This window comes from Suncus etruscus, chromosome X (assembly GCF_024139225.1).
Source record: "Suncus etruscus isolate mSunEtr1 chromosome X, mSunEtr1.pri.cur, whole genome shotgun sequence".
In the NCBI taxonomy this organism is placed as follows: domain Eukaryota; kingdom Metazoa; phylum Chordata; class Mammalia; order Eulipotyphla; family Soricidae; genus Suncus; species Suncus etruscus.
In genome coordinates this window covers 105746389-105770065 of record NC_064868.1, presented here as the reverse complement: position 1 = coordinate 105770065, position 23677 = coordinate 105746389, and the positions used below count along the sequence as shown (strand labels likewise).

At 34.7% G+C, this 23677-nt stretch overlaps 1 protein-coding gene across 1 annotated transcript in view; it reads right to left on the bottom strand.

Annotated features, from left to right (window-relative positions):
- Nucleotides 1–1522: 1522 nt before the first annotated feature.
- The window catches only part of SMARCA1 (SWI/SNF related, matrix associated, actin dependent regulator of chromatin, subfamily a, member 1), a 100876-nt gene continuing 78721 nt past the window's right edge, over nt 1523–23677 (bottom strand). The window contains exons 21-25 of the mRNA XM_049766655.1: nt 22185–22317; nt 19039–19157; nt 18711–18923; nt 3096–3206; nt 1523–1999 (exon numbers count right to left, since the gene is read on the bottom strand). Of these exons, the coding sequence (XP_049622612.1) occupies nt 1928–1999; nt 3096–3206; nt 18711–18923; nt 19039–19157; nt 22185–22317 (648 nt within the window). The 3' untranslated portion in view covers nt 1523–1927. The remainder of the gene's footprint in view (nt 2000–3095; nt 3207–18710; nt 18924–19038; nt 19158–22184; nt 22318–23677) is intronic.

The following is a 23677-nucleotide window of genomic DNA, read 5'->3' as shown; positions in this document are numbered from 1 at the left end:
TGACTCGATGGGACAGAAGATAATGCAAAGGTCAGCAAGCAAAGCTTGAGTTTTCAATCAAATACACAGTAGCCAGCATTAAAATCAGGACCATGTCAGTAGGAAACAGGAAATCTGGACAATGAAGACTTCGAAGACTAGTTGGTAAGTGGGTTGTCATGCTTAAAGGTCTATTCCATGTTGCAGAACCCCTAAGAGAAGACTGAGATGGGGAAAAACATTGACTTGCTTGCAGGGTTATCCTAGATTTTCCAGTGGTACTCTAAATATAATATGATCAGAAATGTAAAATTCTTAAGAAGGGAAGGGTACAATTCTTTGGTGCTCCAAAACTTGTTTTGAGAACACACACCATGATCCTGCATTCCCAGATTCGCTTACTTGCTGGGCTTCATACTCAGTTCTGATTTTCTTTTCCTTAGTCCCTTGGAATCCGACCTGCATGCTAACAGCTTCATGAGACAGACCAAGGGTCTTTCCTAAAGTCCCTGGCCCCTACTACAGAGGCTGTAATCTAATGCAGTTTATGTGTTCCCCTCTATTTTCCAGCCCTCTTGCAGGTAAACAGGGTCCCTTGACTAGTTTTAGGTCATAAAACATAAGTGGCTGTGACATGTGTCACTTCCAGATGAAGTGGTTAAAAAAAAACCTCCATGAGATTCTCCTGCCTCTTTTTTCCCCCGAAGAAGGCAGCTGAAAAGGCTATTGTCCTAGATGGTACAGCTTTCAGCTGAGGAAGAGCCTCGCTCAAACAGCACAGACCCTTGAGTGACAATGTGGAGCATACCTCTTTCACATTCCCATATCCCTCTGACATAAATGGTATCTAGAGTGTGAGCCAGAAATAAATTCTAAGTGTTCAATATATAGTCTTCAGATAAGTGATAAATAAATGAATGCTTATATCTGTTGTCCACTCATTCATAGAATTCATTTGTAAATTTACAAATTGAAATTAAAAATAATATTGATTGGAAAAAAGAAAGAAATCCTTTATATGTAAAACCTTTGACCTTTAGAGATTGTTACCAGAGTGCAACTGTTTTCTTGTAGAAGACAGCCCCCTTCTGATTTAACATGCCTATTTTTGTTGGTAATAAATCTATATATTTTACCTAGCCCCTTCTGATATGTCTTGGTGGGACAGAAGATAATGCACAAGTCAGCAAGCAAAGCTTGAATTTTCGACCAAATTTAGAGTAGTGAGCAATAAAATTTAGCAAATAAACTATTTTCCACTGCACAAAAAAACAGGAACTAATTAAATTTCTTATAGACATTTCTTTATTATATTTTCCCACTTGAATATTTAGAGAATAATTTAAATGTAATGTAGACTGACAGCAAGCACAGTATCAAATATTAGTTTTCTTTTAATATTTTTCTTTTCTCACCCTTTATTCCTTTGGGAAAAATATTTAGATGACCTCAAAGAAACAATTATTATTCTAATAACACTATGCAGTAACACATACAAACCCATACTCAATAGAAAAGAAAGCAAGAAAGAAGTGAAAAAGTCTTTCTCCTCAAATCATTTTAATTGATTTTTTTCACAGCCATATAAATTTAAAGTATGAAACAACAATAATACAGCTATAGAATCTAGGTTCTCTTTCAAAGAAGCGGCATATAAAACATAGAAAAGCTAAAACCTCAGCACAAGCTTCAAAAGAACAAGGACTGAGAGGTTTTTGATGAAGACATGAAATGCACAAAATACAGTACACAAAAATACTAGAATGCATAAAATATAAAGCTACACATTTCAGGTAGAAAGCATTGTAAAATATATAAAATATGCACGAAATCAAAATCAAAGAGATTTCTCTTAAAAGTACCATGAATACACTGGAACTGGCAATTAGCATTTGAAGATGGGAACAAGAAAATAGTAGTTTCCCATTTAAAACTTTATTTCTAGGCTTTAGGATTTCACCTTCTTGACATCCTTCTTTCCAGAGCTCTCAGTAGCTGACTCTGCTTTTCTTTTCTGTGACTAAAATGGAAACAGATTTAATGTTCTGCTCCAATATGCACATTTTAAAATGGCCCAACAATGTTAAATCTAGGATGTAGATGCATTAAAATTTTTAACATGAATATTCACTTTAATATTATATTCACAGTTGATGTTCTATAAATATCCCAACAAGCTACATAACCCAATGTTAAATAACATTCAAAGATGTTTCTTTTTGTAAAAGACAAGAAAATACCCATCAAAAATATTCATCAGTGTTTACTTACACATGGTACTATAAATGTACTCTTAAAGAATTATTAAGCTTTCTGGGTAAATTTTTATTTGATTATATTATTTTTAAAAACCTTATAAACAATGTTAAAATACCAAATTTCATATTTTCTAAGGTGCACATATCTTTCCCATTTTAGCATCTGTGAAATCAGAATGCATCTTGTAATTGATGGAAAATTTTGATTATCTGGCAGCATTTTTTTCTTAGTAGCACATAAAATAATGCTGTGTCTTAAAATGGAAGGCATCTTAGATTGATGAAATATAGTAGTTTACTTAGCCACACTCAGATAATATAATTTATTCAAGACTATTTTAAACTGTAGTTGTACAAGGCAACCTGGCTGATTTAAAATCATTATATTATATTATTCAACAATAAAGTTAACACCAAGTAAAGCTTTGTTGTCTATAAAGCAAAGTACTCTTTTGCACACACAGTTCAACAAAGATGTGAAAACTTAGTTGATCAAATTAAAACTCCCAGTTTTAACTTCAGGCCCATTCCATTCCAATCCACCCCTCTTCTCTTACCCCCATCACATTACGAATCTCAATTCAAAACATTTTTTGCTTGCATTTTACCTCTACTTAAAATCACAAATTTTTTTTCTAAATATTGAGCCCTGTTACTAAGGAGTTTCTAACCATATGTATTACAAACAAAGAGGAAACATAGTCTGAATGTACTTCTTTTTCTCCCAGAAACAACTTGCATTTTATAAAACCAGTTTTTGTAATAAGTACCACTATGGCATGAAACATAATATAGTCATTTTAATTATGTAAAAAAACGGGATCTACCTAAAAGTTAGGAAAATGCTGAAAATTTTACCATTGGAGTTTTAGTTGACCGTTTCTTCTTTTCTGCTCTTTCTCTTTCCTCAATTTCCATATTTTCTTTCTCAATCAATGAAATCAGTGTGTTACAACGTCTCTGAAACTCCTAAACCAAATAACAAATTTTTTAGTTTTTACAATCAAGTCATAATCTTTAAAAAGTAACAATACTTTAGCTATGTCATTTCTGTGGTAAAGAATTTCTAAAATTGGTATTATTCAGAACAATATTCATATTCGTTTTTTTTCATATTTGGTTTTAATATAGTCTATCCGCAAAATGCAGGGGAGTTAATGCCATTCAGTGGATGAATAATTAAAAAATATGTGCCACAAATATAGGGATATCTCCTGCCTTGAAAATATGTCATGTGGAATCAAATTAGACCTCAGGTGATTAGATACCATTCATCCAGCCTTGAACCCTGGATCTCCGACATAGAAACGGCACAGCTCTCCACAACAGCTGCAGGAAACAAACTTCATCCAGGACGGCCTTAATACGACGAGACCAACAACAAGGCCCAGCTCTAACATGATATCCTGACAACGGGGAAAATGCGATCATCTTGACCTTAGAGCAGATTAGCCTACCTTACCAACTAACGACAAGACAAAACCAGAAGTCTTGGCTCCCTTTGGTAGGACAAAAACCCAAGATCGGGACTTACAGATGACTGGCTGCTTGATCCACGACCAGACTGTATACATCTTGGGACCAATAAATAAGCCCTAGTTTAGGGTTTGAACTATGACCTGCACAAGAATCATGATCCCCAGCCCCAAAGATCCGGCAGAGACAATTGTAACGGAATGGGGCTTTTGGGAGCACAAAGAAAGACGCTATCCTAGGTGCCACCCTAGGCTCAGTGCAAAGACCAAGATCATCAACCACAGAAGATGGGTTAAAATGACACTGAGGTAACAGAACCTCTAGAACCACAAAGACTGACTTCATCATAAGTCCCACCTCAGGATCTGTACAGATACTGAGACCTCTAAACACAGAGCAGAAGTCTTCCACACACCAAAGGAAAAAAAAAAGAAAGAAAAAAAAAAAAAAAAAAACACCACCGGGAAAGTAAAGGATCCTGAGCAATGTCTAGAGTTGATCCCATGACAGTATGCTCCAAGGACGGAGAAATCCCATATCTCTTAGGCCAAGTGAATTCTTTTTCGAATGACCCCAATATTTACTGTGCCAGTGCAGGAGGGAAAAAAACAAAAATACAAAAAGCACAAAACCTTGGTTATTTTTTTGATATAAATATATATATTACCTTCATTTATTATTGTTATTATTATTTTTGATTTACCAATCTATTTTGGTCGATTTCTCTGTTTGGGTGTGATTATTGAAAGTGTAGTCCCCAATTATACTTATTTTTTTTATTTTTTTATTTTTTTTCTCTTCCTTTCTTCTCTTTCGTTATGTGCTATGCCATGTTTCTTAATTCAAGACCATGGCGTGATTTTTGTTTGTCTGTTTTTGTTTTATTTTTTTTTCTACTTGTTTGTTTGTTTTGTCTGCTCTGTGTGGTGCTTATCGATATAGCTGGAGCCCTCACTGGATATTTGACACTTCTTTTGGTACTAGTGGAGTGTTTCACCTACTTTTTCTCCATCTCCCAGATTGATGATGAGAGCCTTTAGAAGGACTCCGCCCATTTCCGGGGTATTAGACTCTTACCCCAGTTTATTGCTTTTTTCTCCTTCAAACAAAACCACGCAACTTGAACTAGCTAGTCCTGACTCCAGATAGAGGGGGAAATAAGGGAGGCATCAGGACCAAACAGGTGCAAGACTACTAAGTAGTGGGTTAGATACAGAGGGGACCACATATTCTAGCCGCCCTGGGGTGAGGGAAAAGGAAAAGGGAGGTAGGATAGAAACGGAGGCGTAGGGATGACAATTTGGCGATGGGAATCCCCCCTGATTTTATGTAAATATGTACCTAAAATATTATTGTCAACAATATGTAAGCCACTATGATCAAAATAAAAATTTATATTAAAAAAATATGTGCCACATACATCAGTGAAACAGTATGCAGCAAAAAGAAAAAATACAAGAACTATTAATATAGGCAACAACCTGGGTAAACTTTAGAAAATTACAGTGAATAAAAAAATATGCACACTCAATAGATTGTTAACCATGTTATTCCAGTTATGTAACTGGAATTGGCTTGCCAAACACAGGGAATATTGTGGTAGTACTAGTTAGATAGATATACATTGCTATGAACTACACACATACACACATTTTCATGTATAATTTATGAACTCTAAATATACCCTGTAGAATGTACCTATATCAATTTTCTGTGTGTAGTACTGTATTATAATTATGTGAAATGGTACCATTGGGGAAAACTGGATAAAGACTACCCATGGAACCTCCCTGTACATTTGTTTGTAACTTCTTGTGTGCATGTAAATATTTCAAACAAAAAAAGTTAGCAAAAAAGCACATAAACAAAAAAATAATAAAATAAAGCAAAGTTCTATGATTTGAGAAGTTTTAAGGTGATTAAAGTCAAGCAGGTATCTTTACCATAGGGTGTCTCAGCGCCTCTAAAGTCATGAAAAGCGTTATGAACTTCCAGAAGGCCACAGGTATTTTCAAAGCTACTTAACCAAAAGAAAGTTCTTCTCACAGGACACTTGTAGGACCAGAGTTCTGAGGAGCACATCTCAGAAAACACTACTGTATTTGCTAATTCAGAGCAAATAATACTCGAGAAGAGTTTACCTAAAACCTTCCCACTATTTATCTTTAACTTCCAGCAAATCAATGCATTCAAACTAGAAAAAGACTTTATGAATATATGGTGAGCATTACCCATGGTTCATTCATATGGAAATTCAATTATAAACACAGTACACTGTGCTATATTTTAAAGGAAAATAAGTTAACCATCAAAGACCAAATCACATTTTCAAAGACAATTACTTTTCTCTGTAAACAAATATTCTGACAAAATACAAAATAGTCAAATACTCAAGTGAACATATAAATTTAGGGTGCATGTACCCAAACATGGCTTGATATTCAGCATAATCATTGTTCCCTCGGGCACCACTAGGAGGAATGTGTGGCACTTGAAGATACACAGAAAGGTAGCGGCTAAGGGCCAAAGGCAACACAGAATGATAACTGATCCACATAACTGAATTGGTGGTTGAGCTTTGAAAGGTAGGAGTTTTGGGGTTGTTGATGAAGGGTGGTGGCTACATTTTGGAATCATGTGCATTGGAAACTATTCATTAACATTACTGTCAATGAAAAAACTTGCTCTACCAATACCCCTAGACCTTTTTTTGCCTATTGCCTGTCTACTTCTACAAGAGGCAGTTTTTAAAATATAAAGTTTTGCATCATTACTCAGAGAGATGCAAATTAAAGCAATAATGAGTTATCATCTCACACCACAGAAACTGACACATAAAAACAACAGGAACAACCACTGCTAGCATGAATACAAGGAGAAAGGAACCCTCATTCACTGCTGGTGAGAATGTCAACTAGTCTAGCCTTTCTGGAAAACAATATGGACATTCCTAGAAATGTAGATATGGAGCTCCCATTTGACCCTGCCACTCCATTTCTTAGAAAATACCCTAAAGGTCCCCCCAAAATAAAGAAAATATATTTGCATCCCTATGTTTCTTGCTGCACTATCCACAATAGGCAAGATGGCATTTAAAGATGGAACTTTTAAGGAGGTAATAACAGTCAAAGGAGCTGCATGGGTGTGCTGTAACACAATAGGACAGTGTGCTTTCATTTGAAATCTGGGCCACACCAGGAAGTGGCCGGAAGATATGTTCAAAGGGAGCATTTGTGGATCTGAAAACTCTGAACCAAAGTCAGTGAAACTCAAGGCAAGGGCCTTAACTGAACCCTTACTATCTCTCCAGCCCCAAGGTGCTGTTTTTTTTTAAGGGTGGGGGCCATACCCGGTGGCACTCAGTGGTCACTCCCGGCACTGCACTCAGAAATTACTCCTGGCAGGTTCAGGGGACCCTATGGGATGCTATGGTTGCAAGGCAAATGCCCCATCCATTGTACTATCCTCCACACACCCCTCCCCAAGCTGGTGTACTTAAAGAGAAAGAGACACACCCAGAGATTTCATTCTCTCCATGCCTACAGAGGGGGAAGTCTGTGTGAGGATCCAATGAGAAAGAAGGAGTCATCTATAAGCCAGGGGGAAATGTATAAAATACCAACATAACCGGAAGCTTCAAAAGAGAATTTTCTCTCTTGTTTAAGCCTGCACTATTCTGTTACAGCAGCCCAAGACAACTAATACACTACCTTTCTAGAAAGCAACTTGGAAATATCAATAAAGTATATCAATAAAAAAATATACTCACTGTTCTAACAATTCCACTCCTAGAAATACGAGAGGGAAATAGGAGCTTTATAAAACATGTTTACAAAGAAAAATTTGGAGCAGTGTTATTTCTTTAGGGAAACACAGGTAAACTAATTTTTTGGCAATTTGGAAATAAAACACACAAACACATGTGTATACCTAGACATAAAGAAGTAGCTGAGCAAATATTATCCTGGGGGGGGAGGTTTACTAGTTATCAGCAGCTATCTCTGAAAGGGCATCAGCCATTAATGTTTCTTCATACTACTCTGTATATTTTCCAAATTTTCTGCAATAAACATGTTATTCTTAAGAAATCTGCAACATTTCAAAGAAATGCCAAATTTTTACAATGCTTTCAACCATCTTCCCAAATAAAAGCCAGAAAATGGTGTACAAAAATAAAATATTATCAAAGAAATATTATCAACTAGCCAAACATTCTATACTTTATTCATGCCCAAAAGATAGCAGAAAACCAAGGACAGTCTATTCAGAAAAAAATAATAGCCAATGACTTATGATATATCTGTTTAAAATAAACATACAAAACATTGGTACAATGTTCAATCATTATGTCCCAGGCCATGTGCAGAGTTCTTAAATAATTCATTTCATTTAAGCCTTCTAAATTTTGCAATATCCACATCTATCCAATCATTATGTTGAACACCTAAAACTAATCCAATGTCTACATCAATTTTATCACATTAAGGAAATGAAATAATTTTTAAAAGGAACATCGCAATGTTTCCCATTGCCAAGTAAATAACTGAGGTCACACATATGGTAATTGAGCTCCAAGACGTGGCATGAATCAGTTTTGTCTTGTTTCAAATTCTATGTTCTCTTCCCTTCAAAAATTAGAACATTCAGATCCATAACCAAGGTCACACCAGGACATGTGATATGTAACGCAAAGCAGTGTGGGGGAAATGGCTCAAGAAAGGTGCAAGATGCTATCTATGGTGGTGTAAAAATGAGAGAAAAGAGCCAGCACCCTGCTCAGTGTCAGAGTTGCTGACTATGCTCGTACAATTAAATCTTATGAGAACTTCTGCAGTCAGCTTCAACATTCGGATTCTACAGAGAAAGTTAAAAGGAGCCACCGAACTTGACCGCATCACACAATTCTATAAAGATTCAGCATCAGGATTTACACTCAACTCCCTCTAATTTCTTCCCATTATGCTATTTTCTTTTAAGAGACCATTCAAATTTAGGGAGGCTGGAGGGGATTTTAGAAAATCTTTAGAGATAACATTAATTAACAGGATCGTGAAAAGATTCTTTACAAAAAAGCTCAAATACTGATACATTCAAGTTTCTTGTGCATCCTCAATGATTCAAGGTTTAAATAATTTACACATATTAACACTGGAATTTTTCATTTTACTCAACCAATAGTCGTATCTTTAATATGCAGATCAACTACCCTTCATCGTTTCATTCAATAACACACATACAAATTAAACAGCATGTTATTCAATTTATCTATTATAGAAAGGGCTAAGTTGACCCTGATGAAATTTGATTTTTGGTTTCTAGGGAGACTAGACAGTCTTTGTGTGAGGCTTTTCTGAATCATTAAGCTATACCCTCTGGCTATTATTATTCTCAATAAGCAATGGTTGCCTGTGACGGCAGATATCTTTAGAAACATATTCATGGTTCATATGGGTGATCCAGGAAGAAAAAAATAATACCTTTGAGATAGTCCATAAGCAAAGAAAAAGATTATGTCAAAAGGATTATAAATAGACTGCATAATATATTCTAACCTTCATTTCTTTTAACTCATCACTAACAACTTCAGACATAGAAAAATAATCTTACACTCAGAGAAAGGACTGACTAGAATGGGCAAGTATAGAAGTTCGCTTCTTAACAAAGGTAATTTCACTTTTTCTAGAGATAACAACCCCTTTTTATTCACAGGCTTAAAAACTGCCCAACTAAACAGATGGTATCATAAACAGAACACTAGCTAAAACCAAAAATTACAGGGAGAAAGGCCAGATTAGCAATAAAGCATTGATTCACTTTTTGAATAACTAAGTGACTTTGAAGTGCCTGTACAAAATGTGATATCAAAAACATAGTCACTTCATATAATTCCCGCTCTTCTGTACAAAGTATCTCATTATCTTTCTATTTTCCTGTGGTTATGGGAAAAATTCATGGGTTCTCAAACTGTTTCTAAAATTTTGTAGCTTAATTTATATATCTATCTTACACCTGAGGAGAAGAAAATGGCACATAAGAGGAAGACAGGTATCACAAACTATAGAGAAAAATTAAAATGGAAAAAAGCACACATGAAAATCCATGATTAATAACAACAGTTATTTATTAACTGTGCCAAAAGAAAAGAGTATCACATTGTGTAGGCAATGATAGAGCTGGAAAGGTATAAATGAATGTCTTCATGGCAGGACATCTAGGAGCTTTGAGAATTGTAATGCAGTTGGAAATATCAAGGGCAGGACTTAGTATCAGTATTTTTGGGCCACACCGGGTGAACCTAGAGGTTACAACTGGCTATGCCCTCAGAAACCGCTCTTGGCTTGGGGGACCATATGGGATGCCGGGAGAACAAACCGTGGTCCTTTCTAGGTCAGTGCGTGCAAGGAAAACACCCTACTACTTGTGCCACGGCTCCGGCCGCTTAGTTTCAGTATTTTCCAGATTTGAACACAAGACTCTTATTGCTGCATATCACATATTAACATATACTGAAAGATATGTGGTAGAAATCAACTGAGGAAATACTGTGCAGAATAAGAAGAGAACACATGAAAATGGTTGTTTCTTTCTAAGTACAAAGAATCTAGAAACAAAAAGTGAAGAACTAAGGCATTCAGTTGCTAAAAGAATTGAATGGACTTTTGTGAGCAGGAAAAGTGGTTGTAGTTAAGTGTATAGCTGACCTCAGAAATTTTCCTTTGGTACAAATTTTCATAAATCTGTATGTATGTGGAATTTCATAAAATAATAGACTCTCAAAATTAGAGAGGACCTTTAAATATCATTCAAGTAGTGTCAAATTCCTTGTATGAGGTACTTCCTAATTAAATCAGTCACTCAACCTGTCTGAGTTCTTCTAACTCTGGGTGCTCATTACTTTCCAAGGCTGCCATTCCACTTTTGGACAAGTTAAAAATGACCCTTCATGAAATAGGCTACCTTATCCTTATAGATGTCAAAATTCTGAGTGCATTCATATAAAACAAGCAGATTCCTTCACCTGACAAGACTTCAAATGACAAAACTTCACATGAGAAGACATCAAATATTACAGAGTAACTATCATGCCTCCATCACAATCACCAAAAACAAAGGACTATATAACATTTCAATCTACCTGTGTTCAAATTTGGGCAAGGCTGATATTGAATCTTAGTTATATAATCTCTTTCTTGCCACCTTTCTCTTTGATCCAGGTATCTTTATTTTTTAATCTGCTTTTCCAATTTTATTAAAGCACCATGATTTACAAAGTTATTCATAGTTGTCTAGAACATATGGTGTTCAAGCAGAGATCACACCAGGAACTTCTCCAAAGAGGATGGCCAAAAAGCATTGAAAAAATGACCCTCCTCACCTCTTAGTAGAGAAACCCAAATTGAGATAACAATGAGATATGTATCATACCAGTTAGAATAACATATCAAAACTACTGATAATAATCTGTGTTGACAGGGATTGTGGTGAAAAAGAAACTTTTGTCCACCACTGGAGGGAATGTTGCTGCCTTTCTTAAATATTTTTAATGGCTCAAAACATTTTTAAAAAAGAGTTCAACATATCTTTTATCTTAAGAGCCAGCCAGCAAATATCAGCTATACAGTATATATATGGTCTCTGTTACTACTCTTGTGTCTGCAGCAAGAAAGCATCTGGAAACAATAACACAGAAATGAATGAGTGTGGTTATGCACCAATAAAACCTTGCCACAAACACAAACATTTGAAATTTGTGTTACAATAACATGTCAAAATTAGTTTCCTTCCGATTTCCCTTAATCCTTTAAAAATGTAAAATCATTCTTGGTTTGCAGGCCAGACAAAAATAGGCACCAGGTCATGATTCATCAAGCTGTTTATAAACTATTGACTTCATTTACTTTAAACTGTACTGCTTTGGTTTCCCTATTTTTTAGTCGTCTACAATTCTACTCAATGCTGTATCATTCAGGTTTCCACTTTAGAACACCAGGATACACATTTCTACCTTGACTTAACAAATGATGAATGTTTGCTGTGGTGCAGCTCTGCCCCTTAGTGTGTGGTGGATATCAATCACTCTGGGCACCAAGTTCAAATATCCTCTGCCCCAATAATCAGCTTCAAAGCATCAATTCAGAAGGTACTGAAAGCATCAGTAGACTTAAAGTGACTTATTGAAAGAGATTAAAAGAGCCTCCACATTACATTTCCTATGGACTAAAACCCTGGACGCTAAGCCTACCTAAGTCTGAATGACAGAAGGTCTATTGCTGTTGTGGTTGAATGTCAAAAGCAGGTGAATGAGCAAGAGCAAAACATACTGCATGCATGGGTGTGTATGCACTCTATATTTGTGTCTTGAAAAGTGTACACTGTTCTATAAGAACAGTAGCATATTCTTTAATTCCTAGATAAGTGAAACAAAAAGAATGACTTTCTATAGTCATGATCTCAAGGTCCATCACACTTAGTGCTAAATGAGAAACAATATTCAAATAAGTGTCCCAAACATGGTTTAAACTAGTCTCAAATGATGCTTTTTCTTAATTCTTCTGCTAGTAACACCAACTCTTTATAAAACTATGTCACCGTTTTACATGACACATAAATATACATACCTAAAGCCAACCCTTGGTAGTATATATATTGTATATAAGATTGCTAAATAAGTTCCATCTGACATCATACTACAGTTGCTAACAAAACACATATTTACAACCAGCTATTCAAACTTATGAATAAATTAAAATTTATTTGTATAACAGACAAATAGCACCTATCTTTAGAAATAGGTTTAAAAATAGAAAGAGAAGAACAATTCAAATCCATTGAAATACTTTTTGAGATTCTATATAAATCTGATTCAGGTACAGCAATCTCTACGATAGATGGAGGAATAAATTTTACTCTCATTCACATAATATCTACTTTATATAAGGTGCTGGCCCATTCAGATATAATCAATTATACCTAAAAGTGAAAAAAATTCTGGTGAGAGTTCAATGGATTGCGTGCAGGTTTTGTATACAGAACACTCAAATTTGATCCTTGGCACCACAATGGTTCTCTTAGGATGCTAAGAGACCCCAGGCACAAAGCCAGGGGCAGGCCCTGGGTACTGTCAACTTTCACAGAAAAAGAACCAATAATGAAAGAAGTATTTAACATAATAAAAGTAGGTAAGTTACAAACTAAACCAAATATAATAAAGTTTGATTTTACAAAAAAAATTACTCTGGGGCAGATGGTGGGCCATTAACCAAAGGAAGAAAAAAGAGATGAGAGGCCGGCGAGGTGGCGCTAGAGATAAGGTTTCTGCCTTGCAAGCGCTAGCCAAGGAAGGACCGTAGTTCAATCCCTCGGAGTCCCATATGGTCCCCCCAAGCCAGGGGCGATTTCTGAGCGCTTATCCAGGAGTAACCCCTGAGCATCAAACGGGTGTGGCCCGAAAAACCAAAAAAAAAAAAAAAAAGAAAAGAAAAAAGAGATGAGCAACAGAAAAAATTAATTAATTTGAGAACCATCAACTAAGTCTTGGTTGTTAAAGCAGACATGTTTCTGCTTCCACAGAATAGTATTTCAAAAATTTAAATCAGATCATGTCACTACTTGGCTATAACTTTTCAGCAACTACAACTCCTACATATAAGTGACAAAAATCTTCAATCCATTGGCTTAGGCCCTTTGTAATTCTGTTGCCAATTTTTCCTCATTTCCCAGTACTTCTTTCCTCACAGAATTATCACACCAACATTAGCACTGAACCCCCCCCCATAAAAAGCAGTAGCTATTCTTTTCTAAAAAGCATTTTTTCTACTATGATTACAATGAGGAATGCAATTTTCCTGACTTTAAATAAGGCACATTTTCATTGATAATGAAGCTGTAACTTGAAAATAAACACTACTAAAATAAAATATTTACTATATTCTGTACAACAGTGAATGATTTTTTTCAAAGATGCTATCAGGAAAAATGTATTTAAAACTACTACAAAATAATATAGTGCATAAAGCACTTGCCTTGTACACAGACAACCTGATCCCCAGAACCACATATGATTCCCTAAGAATTGCCAGCAGTGACCCTCCAAGTGCAGAGCCAGGAGTAAGACCTGGGCACAGCTATGTGTAGCCAAAGAAAACAGACAACAAATGCTACTATAATGTGGAGGGACACTGAGGTAATTACTAACACTTTTGTTCAACTTCCATGTAAGGTCACTGGCACTGCAGTTTCTTGAGCTGGCTAGAGAAGAAATTAAAAGGTAGCGAAATTTGAACTAAAATTAAGAGTATGAGCAATGCTTGCAAAGTAAATGATGAAAAATTATATCAAGAAGTGTTCTTTTTCTCAGAAAGCAAATTTTTGCTTTCTTTCCTTGTAAGTACATACAAGGACTTTATTTAAAAGGTCTAAGGAATTACTGATTAAACTTTGAATACTTTCCCAATGTTCTATTCATTAAGGTGACTACTGCATTAAATCTTTAGACTTCTCAAACTCTCAAATATCCAGGTCATATCAGTCTGACACTAGATAAACAGATAGTACCCCAATATCCATTCGAAGAAAAGAATGGCAAGAAAATTAATTAGTTAATGTTGTAAAGGGACCGGAAAAATATTTAAAAGAATACATATATATTCACCTATACATGGAAAGAGAAAGTGTGTTATATCTTTTACAGTAATAGTTTTTGAAAGCTCAATGAGTAGGAACTCATTGAAAATAAATGTTCTTCTTAGGGAAAAGGTAGAACAATTCATTATGTTCTAGGCTTAAAAATATACATTGATTATATCCTTTCTACTTATTTTCGTAATTCAATAGAGATTGATCACTTACTAACAACACTCAAAGTTCTCAGAGAAAGAAATCACAATATTTTTAGCACTGAGAAATGAAACTCGTTTTCTCTTTTGTATATGCAGTATTTTTTAAATGGAGAAGTGCCTCAAAAGAAATCTTCAACCTTGAGAGGAAGCCTTTCAAAGTGAGACATAGCTGTAAGTGAAGTCTCATTCCTTTAAGAACTTTAAGATTATTAAATTGGAAGCCAGGGATTCTGCATTTGAAATCTCTGAATAAAATATAGCTACTAATGTTCCTACTATTTTTTTCTAGGTATCTAGGGGGAAAAATCACTATTACTGGTATATCTAAGAATGGAGAGTCATCTTTTAGCAAGATCATGTTTTTTTAAAGATAGCTTCTTTGGTGACCTAAGCTTAAAGTTTGATCATTAGTAAGATCTTTAATTTCAACCCTACACAGTCACGTGATAAATCAAATTACATCCTCTGTATTTCTAAGATATAATTTCTCAATGAGACAAATTATTTTAATTTTGGAAATCACAAGAACCTCTTTTCACAGGGGAAGTTTTTCTTTCTGGATTGTAAATGTGATTCATTACACAAGAACAATTATTTAAAGAAAGAAAAAAATCAAGAAAAATTAATAAATCGAATCTATTGTGACTATGATCCTGAAATAGTCTAAAAGATATGTATTTCTATTTTAAACTATATTACTTATATCTATTCTGAATATATTCAAAGATAGAAGCCATTATTCATAACAAGAGGTAAATAAAATTAACATGGAAAAATTAACACAAAAATGGTTGAAAATTTAACTATAACACAATCTATTAGGTATTTTTTAAATTCTTTAAAAATCAAGTCCACTTTTTCAGAAGTTAAAGTCAAAATGTTTTAATTTTTAATAGGAAAAAAAAGCTTTGGTTTTATAATGGCCTACAAAATTAATATCTGCTCTCTGAAAACAGCAAATTACAATTTAAATCTCAAAAATAAGAGGCAAACGTTTTATAGAAAGAAGATGGAGGCAAATCTTTACAAGGGAGTTCAGAGACATCTAGTGGTTCTTAGTAAGATACTGGATTTCTTCTTAGAAAATGAAATAAGACTATAGAGTTCTGCAGTCATATTCATATGACAAATAATGTAAGATTTTCCTTACACTTTTGATTCTGTTATAGTTTAATAACTCCAGAAACTGAAAATAGCATTAAACTCTCAACCTTTTCAAAAATTAGTAAAATAACACTGAAATAACATTTAAAATTCAACAAATGTTTCATCACCTAAAAGGGCATGCATGACCTCAAACAAGATTCACAGACAAATGCAAGTAGGCATTTGTCTTTTATAAGCTATTGATGCTCTCTCTAAATTAGGTTAAAACCCCAAATGGCTTAAAATTTTAAATGCATGGCTTTCTAAAGTAGTTTTCTGCTAAACATGGTCATAGATGCACTGAGCTAGAAGGAATCTTAAAAGGCCAATTAGCTCACTTCCCAAGTCTTTATACAGTCAAGACAGAATCACATTTTCAAAACTAATAGGAAAATTATTCTACACTGTCCTTCAACATATCTTTTACACTGAAGATTCTTTATTATTTTCTCAATTCTTCCTATTACATCTTGCTGACATACAGCTCTTCATAGGTTTTTGTCCGTGTACAGTATTTGAAATGCATCCTTAAGAAATGTCATGTTTTCAGATACAACCAATCCATCATTCCAATTTTTTAATTATTTTTATTCCTAGCTTGATTCAAATGATTTTCTGCACCATAGAGGTAGGCAGGGGAGAAGAGGGCAGAAGGGTGGAAAGGAAACTGAGGACATTGGTGCCTGAAAATATTCACTAGGATGAGTGTTGGACATTGTATGACTGAAGTAAATTCAATCATGAACAACTTTATAACCATGTGTCTCATGGTGATTTAATTAAAAATTAATTTTAAGTATTTGCTAGCTTCTCTAGCATTATGTATTCCATAAAGTTCATATGAAGTTCTAATAATGATTTCAAATACTCTGAGTTTTAGTTTCAAGAAATACCTAATTTTCTAAAGCAGGGCTTCCTATAGTTGCTTGGTCTACCACTCCTTTTCAAAAAGATAAATCACTCAGCACAGCCCCCAAATCTAATGTCTTTAAAGGAATCCAGAAAATAGCCCCCAAAACTTGACCTGAGGATACTGCCACCCCTGTGGATCATGCCAGTGCCACCCATTTTGGGAAACACTATTCTAGGGCATTCACCAAAATTAGTGAGATCAATATAGCAATTCACATTTTTCTTTGTGTTTTTATTCAGCTGAAATTATAAAATGACTCAAACAAAATATCAAGCATTGCGTCCTACACACTTCTGGCCAGGAAATATTTATGATGAATATGATGAAAAGTTATATTTAAAAATATGTTCATAGTTCGAATTAATAGTTCTGGTTGCTTTCCAGATTCAAATAGTAGAGAATTATTTGTGTCTTTCTAACCGGAGCTGACCAGTATTTTGTGTTGACAGCATTAAAAAATGTGTTGCAGTAATCTCAGTACCATCCCAAACACTGCACAGTAGCACCAAAATGTAAAAGCAACTCAACTCACACTGGAAAGAGTAAATTGCATGAAGTCAAAATAAAATCTGTTCTATATAATTTCTCTCAGTCTCCGAACTTTTTATAAAGATCTAATTTAAGCAACAGTTCTTTCTCATTAAAAATAAATACTTAAGTTATTTACAGTTTCAAGTATCACTTGCCTAAAATTAAAAAGCTCCATTGGTCATTATATTAAACTATTGATCAAACTTTGCATCACCAGGAGTGTGGTAACCTGACTTAATGTATCTCTTGACATAATGCAATTATAAAGTACACATCACTTGTGTAGCTTCTTGACAAAGTTCTAAATCTAAGTATAACAAAGAGTAAATATCAGATCAAAATGGGATCTTCTACAGTATGTGTAGCCTACAAATCTTAAAAAATGTCATTGCAGAAAAATTAGAAGTGTAGTTTGAAAAACACTACAGTGACTCAACAGCCTGCCAAATATAATAAGTGAACCTGAACTGGATCAGCAATTTAAAAAGTTACGAATGATATTTGGAACACAATTAAGAAATTTTATACATGAACTGCATGATATCATTGAACCAATGTTAACATTTTCAGGTAGGATAATGATATTGTGCCTCTTTAGAAAAATGTCCTTAATTGTAGGAGATGAATGTTTTAGATGTCTGAAAGTTATCTTCAAATGGCAAGAAAAATATATATATGTCTACTTATAAATATAAGGTATATGGTTTTCTGAATTATAATAGATGTTTATATGTTGCTAAATAAAACTATAGATTTTAGATAAAAAGCAAATATGGGATATCACTTATCTCTACTATATAGAATAACAGGATAAAGGAATGCAAGGTATCAAAGGAGTTATATCTATACTACCCTGGACCCTAGATTATAGAAATGATAAAGTCATGAAAGTAAAGAAATTGAGGGGAAGACTAAAAAGAGGAAGTAACAGGTACAGGAGTCCAAGAAGTCAAGCACAATGGGTGATAAAAAGGTGTGATATAATATATAACTAAACCACAGAGCCAACGACATTGAAAGTAAGAAATCCAAACTACAACAAAACAAAATTAAAAATGTGCCTTTGGGGGATGGAGTGATAATATCGTGTTAGTGTGCTTGTCTTGCATGCTGCTGACCCAGGTTTGCTCCTCAGAATTGCATCCGGTTCTCTGAGCCCACCAGAAGTAATTTCTAACTGCAGAATCAGGAGGAACCCTTGAGCATCACTAGATGTGGCCCCCAAACAAAAAGAAAATAATTGTGCCTGTCATGGAGGCTGGATGTGGGTGGTAACATGGACCTCTGTTATAGTGAAGTTGACACCAGTGGTGGGATTGGTAATGGAACATTGTCTTTCTGAAACTCTACTATGAGTAATTTTTTAATCACAATGTCTTAATAAAAATGTTTTAAACTATGGATTTTGTAAATATATACAGATTGTACATGTGTGTAAGCACATATACACATAATAAAGGAGAGGGAGAAAAGTCAATGTGACAAAATGATAATAGGGAATCTAAGTGGCTATATCTGACATGTGCAAAATTTCAAGATAGAAAGTTGGAGGAAATAAGAAATACCTACCATGGCAGTTCTAGACTTGATGAACCAGTCAAATCTAAACTGGGGAGCATTGCGTACACACTGCCTTAACTCTTCATACACATTTTCCCTATCAAAGCCCATCTTGTGTAACATACAAATCAAGAATCTATCTTCTTCTTCCGTATAATTCTTTCCTTTACTGGTTCCATACTGAATGCGCAACTGATGAAATGGAGCCTTATATCTTGCAATCTGTGGATTAAAATAGAATAATGTTTTAAGTCAAATGTGCAATAATTAGTCAAAGCCAATCACCATATCAACTAAAACGATTTAATGATCATTTCACAATTGTGGAATATAGTACTTTGGCATCCAGAGCTTTCTTGATACTGATCCTTCGTTGAATTCTTGCTTCTCCACGTTCAATTTGAGCCATAATTTTCTCAATATCCTGCAATTCGTTGCAACGTTCCCAAAATACAGCTGAAAAACAGAGTCATTACTTTAGAACTCTTGTCATCTTAAGCAAATGAATCCGTGGAACATGATAATAGAGGATATGCAGGAAAAATATGTAATGATGTTACGCCATGTAAAATTAAGATTTGGATTCAACTGTATATATAAATTATTAAGTATCCTTAACTTTTCATTTAAAAGTAAAGCCTTCACAAGCTTTTACGTTCGAAATTGTTCTTTGATGAAGCATCATTGAATTTTTAATTATTGATTCCAAATAAGGCTTCAAAAGATGTCATGGTTTAAACTAGGCTTTTGCATTCAACCATAATCTAGAAGATAGCAAACAGATAATGTGAAAAAAGAAAGAGGGTGCCATATAAACACAGAGAACACGTATATTCCTATTAAGCAAAAACAAAATTTGGTTTCCACAAGCTATCAACTTATTCAAACTTTTCATATGAATCAGTAAGGTGTACTGAAGTTACTGTTATACTTTTTCTTTCTTTTTCTTTCTCCTTCCTTCCTGCCATCCTTCCTTCCTGCCATCCTTCCTTCCTGCCATCCTTCCTTCCTTCCTTCCTTCCTTCCTTCCTTCCTTCCTTCCTTCCTTCCTTCCTTCCTTCCTTCCTTCCTTCCTTCCTTCCTTCCTTCCTTCCTTCCTTCCTTCCTTCTTTGTTTCTCTCAGGAGTTACTTCTGGGTCTGTGCTCAAAAATTGATCCTGGCAGCCTCGGTGGACCATATGGGATACCGAGAATTGAACCCGAGCCCCTCCAGCGTTGGCCACGTGCAAGTCAAATGCCCTACTGCTGTATTATCTCTCCATTCCCTGTTACACTTTTTTTTGCCACACTCGGTGCCTAGGTTAGTGTGTGCAAGGCAAGTGCCCTAAAACTTGCGCCACTGCTCTGGCCCCCTGTTATACTTTTCTAACCACTCACTAATCTTAAAATATTTCAAATGTACTTAGAATAGCCTTTTCTCTTAAAATTAAAACAACCCCAAGGCACTTAAATTTCCTAAACAAGCCAAATAGGCTGACTCCATTAGTGTTACATTATATAATTTTTGTGGAGAGCCTTTTGATAATATACTCTATATCCTTAAATATTTCATATTTAAATCCTACTGAAGAAGGTATTGTAGTACTCTGATTTGTCTAAGAAACTTTATTCATTTATTCATTCTCTCACCAGCATTTACATGTCTGTTATAGATAAGCTACTTATGAACTACTAATTAATTATAAATTTTTCTTCTTTTATTGCTTTTTATTACATAAATCCATTTCAATAACTCTATATCTAATATCTCTACTATCTCTTAATTAAGCTGTCCTTCCTAAGCCAGTTATTCTACCTTACCTAATGTCAAATTTGAGAGAACATCTAACATGATACCCTTCTGAATAATTTTTTCTTGCAATACATTGAAACAACTTTGAAGAAAAGTCCTCTACTTCATAATATTACTCTGTGCATTTCCTTTTACATTTTTTAAAAATAAAATTACCTTTTATTTATTTCCCATATCTAGAATTCCAAAATATCCTTAAATTATACAGAATGAGTATAGCAATGTTATGCTGGTATCAAGAAAAAGGATCTTCATTAACTTAATGTTATATCATACAAAATAAAAACAGTATAATCAATCTCTAAAGTCTGTGGTGATCACCACAAAAAAAACCCTTCAGATTCCTGAAAGAAAATAAATGTTTCTATTTATACCACAATATCTTCAACCACTAACACTATATAGCTTTGGCTTTCTAGGTTTATAATTTCATCCTATTACTTTTCATTGCAAAAATAAAAATAATAAATTGTTAAGTTAAATAGATTGAGAAGGCTACCATAGAAATCTAAACCATCTTTGTAACATTTTTCTATAGGAAAACATGTTCTAGATATCCATTATTCACTGCACTAATTCTAAAAAAGCTGATTACATATTAAATTAAAAATTCAACCTACCTATAAATGAGTATCTTTGGGGAGTGGGTGAATTTGGGAGTCACACTGACCGTGCTCAGGTCTTACTCCTGGCTCAGTGCTCAAAGACAGCTTCTGATGATGCTCCAAGGACCATATACAGTGCTGGTATCAAATCCAGGTCGGCTTCATGCACAGCAAAAGTCTTGCCCTATGCTATTTATCTGGCCCCCAAATGAGAAACTTCTGATGTTCTGAATAAAACTTGCTAGATGTTTCTTTTTAAAAAAATTCTTGGGCCACACCCAGCAGCGTTCTGGGATTCAACCCAGCTTGTTGGTAAAGGGGTGTTACCACAGTGTTCAGGAGACGAACTGGTGCTAGGGATCCACGCTGAGATTTCTATCTCCAAAGTATACACTCCAACCCTATGTACTATCTCCCTGGCCCCTATATTTACCCATTTTTCCTAAGATTTCTTCCAACAGGCCTGAGGTTGAATGCTCAGTGACAAGGGAATTTGCATTTACTCTGTTCCAGTAGTTAATCTAGCTTTTAGTTGAGACCAAAAGACACAGCTCAGTGAGAGAGTAGAATAATTCTAGGACCAAATAAAACAGATTTATTACAGCAGACGTATTTCATCTCTTCTAGCTTGTCTGGAGGTAATGGAATCCACATGACCTGTCTGAAGTAGATCAGAACCCTGATGATGTGTGGCAATCCAAAGGGGTCTGGTGAAAACTACTTCAAGAAACTAGACAAACAACAATCCAATCCTAAACCAAGGTCTCAGTCTCAGAACTGACTTGCCCAAAAGAAAACCAAACCCAGAGATGCCACGGTACACTCATTTTGTCAATACTCGTTAGCTACCCACCTTTCTTTTATAATTTACAGTACTTACTACTTTAATTGGCACTTTATTCGCTTACTACCAAGGACAATAACATTTTGCTTGATAAATTTTAACTACTCATAAAAGTACAGTTGTAGTTTATACTTTCATTTACATTTTATTTAGAAAGTTGAAAAGATAATTTGAACAAAGCTACAATTAGATTCTTAGTAGAGAAATGAATGATGTTATAAATGATTCAAGTTAATACAGACCTGAATACTCCATGACCTCCTCTGGGGATTTGCCCTCCACTTCTCCAGCAATATTATCAATGTCATCTCTTCCATATTTCTCATTAGCTTTAATAAACTGATTGAAATCTCGCTTAGTCCAATTAGTAAATCCCTGCATACAAAAATTTTGCATCAACACTGATTAAGTTAATACAAATCAATTTTTTGGTCTACTAATTTCTATACAGTATTATGTTTAAAATGTTTAGGCTTGCTTTTAAAACCCATGTTCTCCCTTGAACACGTATTTCTCTTGATTGTCTCTATGTTTCATTTCTTCCCTTTTTCCAACCTGGAGAAATCTGTGTTCTCTCTTGAACACAAATTCTCCCTTCTCCCCTCACATCACATCTTTTTAAATAAATTTCAATAAAAATTATTTTACTTCATCAAATAAATTAAAATTAAAGAATGATAAAAATGATAAAAATAAAAAATTTAAATAGCAACAATAATAGTACCGTGGGTATGGCACTTGCTTTTCACTCCTTGTTAGGGACGATCCTTGAGAAGAGTCAGGAGTAAGACCTGAGCACTACCAGCTGTGGCCCCCAAACAAACAAAACTTCAAAATATTCAAAAATCTTCCTCCTTCTAAAATCCCACATTTTTTAAGTATGGGAATCAAAAGTTATTATAATAATTGCTTTTCTAGCATGAAGAGAATACAGTTCTTTCCAAGTAAAAACACCCAGATAATGTATAGTTATCAATTCTATATTTAATAGATGCTTACATTAAAATAAAAATGCTGAAGTTCATATATTCTACTAATTCAATATTTTAGCCATAACATATTTATTGTAAATTAAGAAAGCAATTGAATGAATAAAAATAATAAATGGGGGAATGAAGGAGCTCTCTTTTTGTAAACTTACTCGAATAATCTCTACACAAATTTGAACTCCTAGATAGAATTTTGTTTTGTTTTGAGGTCACACCCAGCAATACACAGATCCTAACTGTATACTCAGAAATCATTGTTGGAGAGTTATGAGTACCATGTGAAATGCCAGGGATCAAACTCAGGTCGGTTGGGCTGGTTGCATGCAAGGCAAATTCCCAATAGAATTTATAAACAGAAAATTTGAGAGGCTACTCAATTTCTTTATTCAGTTTCTTTAAGACAGATCAGCTTAATCAGTGTTTTACGTCTCCTTGTTATTCTGAACTTCCACGACTGATCATATCAACAGGCCCAGTTTTGCGTCTTCTAATTCTCTGCTTGCTACCCCATCCTTCCAAGTGAAATTAACTTCACAGCTGACATCTTCACTTTTTTGGAGTTAAACAGGGATTCCCCTCTCTATGGCTGGTCCTGGCACGCTGAATACCAGACTTCTATCAATCAACAGGCCTGGCTCTACTCATCAAATTTTCCATTTCTAATAGTTACCTACCTGTCCTTGGGTAAAGAGAGCCAGGAAAGGAAAAGAGCAATTCCTAGCTTAATCCTTTAGGTACTTCTACTG